We start from the raw sequence: 6,978 nt of genomic DNA, 5'->3' as shown, positions 1-6,978 counted from the left end.
TAGTTTCACAAAACTATAGAGTTAGTGTTAGTTTTATCGTAAAACTATAGTTTAAGCAATAATTTTACAAAACTATAGATTTAGCATCGATTTTATCGTAAAACTATATATTCTAGAGTAGTTATTCCTAGTCCTGTTACCATGACGATCGGACGTTGCTTGCAGTCTCACATCAGCTATCACCTCATGAAACGGACCGTCTGGGAGCTCATAAAACTATAGATATTTTGACAAAATTATCGCAAATCACAAATTATAGATTTAAGCAACAGTTTCACAAAACTATAAAATGAGCACCAATTTTATCGTAGAATTATAGATTCTACCAGAGACCTATTAGCTTGACGAATGGGCCCTGCTTGCAGTCACATAAACTCCTGGACGATCCGTTTCATAAGCTGTCAGCTGTTATGAGACTGCCAGAGGAGCTCGTCGTCATGGTAATGGGATTGGGAATAACTCCTTTAGAAAATCTAGTTTTGTGATAAAATCGATGCTAAATTTGTAGTTGTGTGAAATTATGGCTTAAATATGTAGTTTTACGGTAAAATCGGCATTAAATCTGTAGTTTTGTGAAATTATTATTTAAATCTGCAGTTTTACGATAATTTATCAAAATACCTGTAGTTTTGCGATATTAGCACTAAATCTGTGGTTTTATAAAAATAATACTTAAATATGTGGTTTCACGATAAGTTTATCCGAGTATTAGTTTTGAAAAATTTACTCAAAAAGGAAATAGCGGGCAAATTAAGTGGGCTAAACCCAGGTCGTCGGGCTCGTTTCCTTCCGGCCCACAGCAGAGACCTGAGCCGTCCATTGCTTGTTCACGCATTTGATTTTGTTTAGTACCACCTCGCCAGCCGAAGCGACGTGCAGCAGGCCACGGCTCTATAAGAGAGGCAGCGGCTGCACCGTGGCTCTTTTAACCCGTCCCTGCGGGGGGTGAGAGGCGACTCGTTGATGATCGTATGGAGACTGACGTGTCGCGCCGACACCCAACACCCGAACACATTTTGCCTAGGTGCGCGATGTCCCGCCCCTACTTCGGGTGGGCTCGCGCGCCAATTTTTGGAAGGTCCTGATACCCTCTGGGAAACGGGGCCTACACGACAGCTGCACATAGGATTTCTGAGTAGAGGACGCATGGTTAATAGTGAGCGAACGAACGACTGAAAGCGCCTGTTTTCTCGATTTCAATGACATTTCTCCCTCCTTTTTGGTTTCTTAAATCACCGCTTCTTAATTTTGTGGGCATTATGGATTTGTTTGGTTTGTGCCCAAATATGGCGTCATACATTCATAAGCCATGGGTGAATATGACTGAAAAAAGTAGGAAATTTTTAGTTCGTTTCTTTTACATTTACACATCACACTCGCATAACCCAAACTAAAATCTATTTTCACGGGTAAGGATAACAGCATATCTCTTGTATAATGCATAAGTCATCCATATTACTCTACAGTAGAATCTGTACAAGTGTTGTCTCGTCCTTTGAAAACTTCTCAATCAATATATCCATCATTTTCTTGTACATTGGCATGTAATGATCATTGATCATGGTATTGGACAGTCGGATCTTGCTGTAAAGATCTCGAGGGGTCTCATATATTCCAACAGAGCACTCGTCAGCAGCAACTGTATCATCCGGGTCAGCATCTGTAGGAGGCATGGAAACCATGTGCATGATTCTACCAGGTGGGTAGAATTGCTGCCTCTCCAAGCTATCTGACGAAAATGACTGCTTATCCTCTACATTTTTTAGGACAGCACTTTCTTCCTCCATAATTTCCTTGACTGCAGCTGCCTCTTCCTCTCGAGTCCGTGTCTCCACTTCAGCCTGCCAGTCCAAGTCCTTCTTGAACTCAAACCACAACTCACCCTCGGTTATTTCTTCTTCGGCATGCTCCCGAGGGGTTTCATGTTCACTCAAAAGAGCCTCCTCTTCTTCTGCTTCCCCATGGACCGAAACACTAGCTACGGTATACTGCAGGTCCTCAACGGTCTTGGTGCTACATTGTTCTACAACGAAGGATTCTGACTCCACTGTAGATGTTACATGGGTTTCTGTTGTCATATCATCCTTAGGACTTGCAGCTACTACACCTACACCTACACCTCGACGACGTGCACCCATGCATGACCATGAAGAAAATGCTGACTGACTTCTAGCAACAGCCTGTGCAACATTTTGTGCTTGTTTCATCACAACCTGCATTGACATACTTGTTAAGAAGTCTGCAAGAACTCTTTGGGTTTGGTGGATGAAATTTCTTAAGATTAACTGACACAAAGCTGTCATGCGATGCACATCTTTCGTGCAGTGAGTATTTAAATTTTGACCGGTATCCTTCAGCGCTTTTAGTTTAATCATTCGGATTTAACAGGATGTCGAGGATTTATTCAGTTGAAACAACCATATCCAAATTTAATATTGTATACAGAGAATGCTTAACCTGACAAAATAAAACCAATGAGGTGCAAGACGATCACCGTAGAACCAAAATTCCTACCAATAAAGCATTATGTACTGTGCTGCATTGCAATCTTAATTGATCCAAACAATACAGTTTGCCAGCTTCTGGTCAAATATTTACCTGGGTTTTGCTTGAAACAGGACGTAGAAATGCTCCAGCACCTGCAACCCTCTCTCTGGCACCAGAGAAAGATTGCAGGCGGGTTCCTATAGCAGTGGCTGACCGGTAAACAACATTTAGGAAACGTGTCTGTTGTATTTGATCTCTCAAATCATTCAACCATGAAGATGCTGTTACCTGGATGATGGATATGGCATGAGGACTGAGCAAGAGGCAGTGAAATTCAATGCTACTATTTTTTTTTTAAGAAATACACCATGGTGTCAAATTACATTTCTGCCCAAAGATAAAACATTACTTAAGGCAATAAATCAGCATGGAGATTAATAAAGGAGAAAATGAAGTTACCTCAGAACGGAGATCATCAATAGACGCAGTTGATACTGTGGGAACCAGATCAGCTCCATTTACAATCGTGGTCACAAAATGCTTGCCTGATTCTGCTAACTCCCATGTCATGCATGATGCTGACATAAAAAATTCAACTGTTAGTAGTTCCTAACTCAATGTATTGTGCGCAAATAACAGTTGATGTACCTGGTGCGAATGCTACACAAATTGTTGAAGAGAACTCCTTGTGTTCTCTAAGGATGTATGTCAGTAATGCAGCAGTACCACCACCCAATGAATGGCCAACAATCTAATAGAAGAAAGTCAGCTCTTTGAATGACAAAATAGTTGAGGAAGTATGATTGAGATAAAACGATGCAACAATCTCAATTCATCCATACTGTATCCTAAAGATTATAAGAACATGACCAGGCATGAACAATTTGGATCATAAAATGAAAATGACAAATGCACCTTGATTTGGTAGTCTGGGCATTGACTGACTGCTTCACAGAGGCATGGTGTTATACTTCTTGCAATCCAGCGAGCTGCTGCAACCATCCCACAATGTGCATAGCCTAACACTATTTTGCTGACACCACCTTCATCTAAAAGTGAGTGGTGAAATGGTACCACAGCCCCAGTAGCAGCGGTCAGAGTGTCTTTCATGCTATGAGTCCCTCGGATCAAAACAAGAAACGATTTGGTGCACTCATCACGTAGAATTGTATGAGCAGGCTTTAAAATCTGTAAAAGTAGGATGAATGAAAGAAATTAAAACGAAAAAATATAACCAACTATATTCCTATATTCACTAGAAACTAACCACGCCTTATCAAATGAAGATAACACTAAAATAGCTATCAATACTTACTCACCCCCGCCTTTGGCTCCTCAATAAGAACATCCTCTTGGGAAAATCCAGCTATTTCACAGAACACTGGAAATGGTTTCTTGGAGAAAAGAAAACATAAGTCGATTAATCGTCGCAGAACAATCAGCTCTTCCATGATTTCAGGTCCTTTCAATTCAATGCAATTGTTTCCAGCATATACACTGGCAACATGTAAATTTCCCTGAAAAGTCACACCAAGATTACAATGAATCATTAGTATATACACAGTACAGAATTTTATCGTCTGCCAATATCCTACTAAAGTTGCAGCGCTTAAGAATCAAGATTTGAAACGAATAAGTGAAAGGGAATAATACATAATCTCTGACATCCTTTAATGAGCTATGAAAATAGTTGATCAGCTTTGCATCCCTCAAACAAAAACTTTCATAGTCACGTTTATATATATTCAGAAACAAAAATTCACAAGCGATATAAAACAAACGTTTTATCACGTTTGTTTTATATCGCTTGTGAATTTTTGTTATATATATATATATATATATATATATATATATATATATCCTCAGGAGACCCATAGAAATAATTCTATTCAGGATTAGGTTTTGGTAATCTGAACACAAAATTTATCACCAAAAAAACTTGAAATTTGAAAGGTAGAATACAGGACAATGATCCCAACCGTAGTATTCAGAAACAAAAATTCACAAGCGATATAAAACAAATGAACCTTAATATAGCGAGTGCAACTGCATAACACTAGGATAGGCCCTAACTCCAGGACAAAACCCACAAACTTGATACCTCCAAATTTGCAATTTTTAGCGGCATGGAAGCCAATCAGCGCCGTATTCACCAAGCTTTTCGAGCATCTATCGACTTTCTACCAACCACTACAAGATTCCAGCCCAAATCTTATTCCTACCAGCAACGCAGCACACTATTGGGGTTGGGGAACACATTTTGAACAAAGGGGACTCCCATTTCAGATCCAGAACGCAAGCTTACAGCCGCATTCGAAACGAAGCCGCGCCATTTCCTTGGGATCCGAGCGGCAGGCAACCCGGTGGTTGGTTAGCGAGGAGGAGTCCCTGTCTCACCTGGCGGCGCATGAGGTACTTGATCCCGAAGGCGAGGTCCCCGATGGGCCACTTCCCGAGCGTCTCTGAGTAGGTGAACCGCAGCGTCTCCGCGAGCGTGCCCACCGCCTCAATCCACGTCGCCGGCGGCTGAGCCGGCCGGCGCGCCGCGCGCCCCCTCCGCCGCTTCCCCCCTCCGCCGCCCTCGTGGGCCAGCCGCCGGCTCAGCACGAAGTAGAGCACCATGGCCGCGCCCACCGCCGTCGCCATCGTCGCCGTCCCCATGGCCACGGCGGCGGCGCCGGATCCCGACGCGACCGGCGAGGAGAGGGGCCTCCCTGTGAGACGAAGGTTTTTTTTGTGGGGGCTAAACCGCAATTATTTCGCTTCGGTTTCTTCCCCGCCGCGGACACGCAGCCGGAGGCAATGGGTTGGGTTGGGTTGGTAATGTTAGCTTGTTCCGCCGCGTTTGCTGATGCTAACGATGAAGAATCCATGAATGCGTATGATTATAACGAAAACACAAATAATAGATATGGTAAAATTAACTATAAATTTAAGATATAAAAATATAAATGTGTTATAAGATCATACTAAATAAATATATAATAATGATACTGTAGTTTAATTTCAGTTAAAATCTGAAAAAAATAAGAAGATTATTTGTTAATTTTTTTCTAATTTATTTATTTATTTTTATTAATATTTATGAATAAAACGGTTATATCTGTAGCTCGTAACAAGATAATAAGATCAGAGGACGAGAGTGGATAACAAAAATAAATAAATTATTTAAATTTAATTTTTTTAATTAGATAAAAAACTGGGAAAAAATAACACGCGAACCAGCTCTGTTATATATAGTATAGATTAGTTCGATTAATTTTGGCTGTCCTAATCACTGTGACTTGGCACCGCTACCTCCCTCCATAGCTAGCGTCTACGCTAAAATCGGATATGCTTTGTCCCTTGGCCAATATTTTTTAGCAGCTTTTGCTTACGAGAGGATCCACTGGTACCCATCATTGATTCATAAAACATTGCTTCCACGGATCTATGCGTATGATTGCTAATCTTTTAGGTTCTAAAGAAAGAAATTTGTTTAAAATAATTTCGGTCTGATCAGTGGCCGAGACAAAAGATTAAACCACTTGGGGCTATTATGGACGTAGCTAATTCACGGGCGTATGCTGAGAAGCCAACTAGTAACTTTTTTTTCGAAAAGTTCTCTCCTTCCGTAATTTTCTTTTTTTAAAAGTTTTTCAGTAAATTTTTTTGAGATAAGTCATTAGAAAAAATATTAAGAAAAAGTTATCGAGGAAAAGTTATGGAGAAAAAAATTTGAGCACAAACTTTTTTCAACAAAAAATTTTTGACATAATTTTTTAAATAAAATTCCCAACATAAATTTATATGGACCAAAAAAGGCCCATCTAGACCTCCCCGCTCCCCTTTTAAGCAAAAATAATCTTATTAAACAATTGGAATAATTGAAGGGATCAGTGACGTCCTGAAAGAGAGTGAATTCGGACACGTAGAATTTATTCGGCTCCAAAAACTATACAAGATAAATCTATATCAATTTCTATCTAAATATGCTCTAGATTTATCTAATATATCTACTCTATCGATCAAAGTACTTACAACCTATCTAAGAAGGTAAATTGCAAGAATGCAAATGCAGAAACGTAAATAAGGTAGAGAGAGTAAACTCGGCATATGAGATTTTTATCCTGTGGTATCGATGACATGAATACCATACCTAATTCACGTTAGAGCTCTAATATGCTCCTGATCGGAACCCGATCACACTTCTTAAGCCACCAAGTCACAAAGACAATACCTCTACTTGGATGAGCCACCAAGCCATCAAAGCAAGATCTCACCACTAGCCTCTCTTTCGGTTTCTTGCCGCCATGATCACTTCGAAGCTTGAGCAAAGGCAAGGTCTTCGCGTCACTGTACAATCGCTTTGCCGCCACTCCACACCAAGTCGGAGGGTTAACAAGCTTACCAGCGAGTTACTAAGACTTCAAGGTGCCAGCGTACCACTTGGTACAAGGTTAAATCACTCCTTGATTTACTTTCTAGTCAGCAATCATCTAACAACACTCT

The 6,978-nt window shown here is 40.5% G+C and overlaps 1 protein-coding gene across 2 annotated transcripts; it reads right to left on the bottom strand.

Moving 5' to 3' along the window:
* Nucleotides 1–1,314: 1,314 nt before the first annotated feature.
* LOC133900411 (uncharacterized) lies at nucleotides 1,315–5,337 on the bottom strand. 2 transcript variants are annotated; one of them, XM_062341545.1, is made up of 7 exons: nucleotides 4,885–5,337; nucleotides 3,807–4,004; nucleotides 3,403–3,675; nucleotides 3,136–3,238; nucleotides 2,947–3,065; nucleotides 2,599–2,775; nucleotides 1,315–2,213 (listed from the first exon to the last, which is right to left on the bottom strand). In XM_062341545.1, exons 1-7 carry the CDS (start codon nucleotides 5,146–5,148, stop codon nucleotides 1,461–1,463), a joined length of 1,887 nt encoding a protein of 628 aa, XP_062197529.1. In that variant the 5' UTR covers nucleotides 5,149–5,337; the 3' UTR covers nucleotides 1,315–1,460. The 2 variants fall into 2 exon arrangements, with proteins under 2 accessions (XP_062197529.1, XP_062197536.1); XM_062341552.1 differs by having other exon boundaries at nucleotides 4,793–5,027.
* Nucleotides 5,338–6,978: the final 1,641 nt, after the last annotated feature.

The sequence above is a fragment of the Phragmites australis genome, chromosome 2 (genome assembly GCF_958298935.1).
Source record: "Phragmites australis chromosome 2, lpPhrAust1.1, whole genome shotgun sequence".
NCBI lineage: Eukaryota > Viridiplantae > Streptophyta > Magnoliopsida > Poales > Poaceae > Phragmites > Phragmites australis.
The sequence above is the reverse complement of the archived record's forward strand: the minus strand, read 5'-3'. Positions and strand labels throughout refer to the sequence as shown.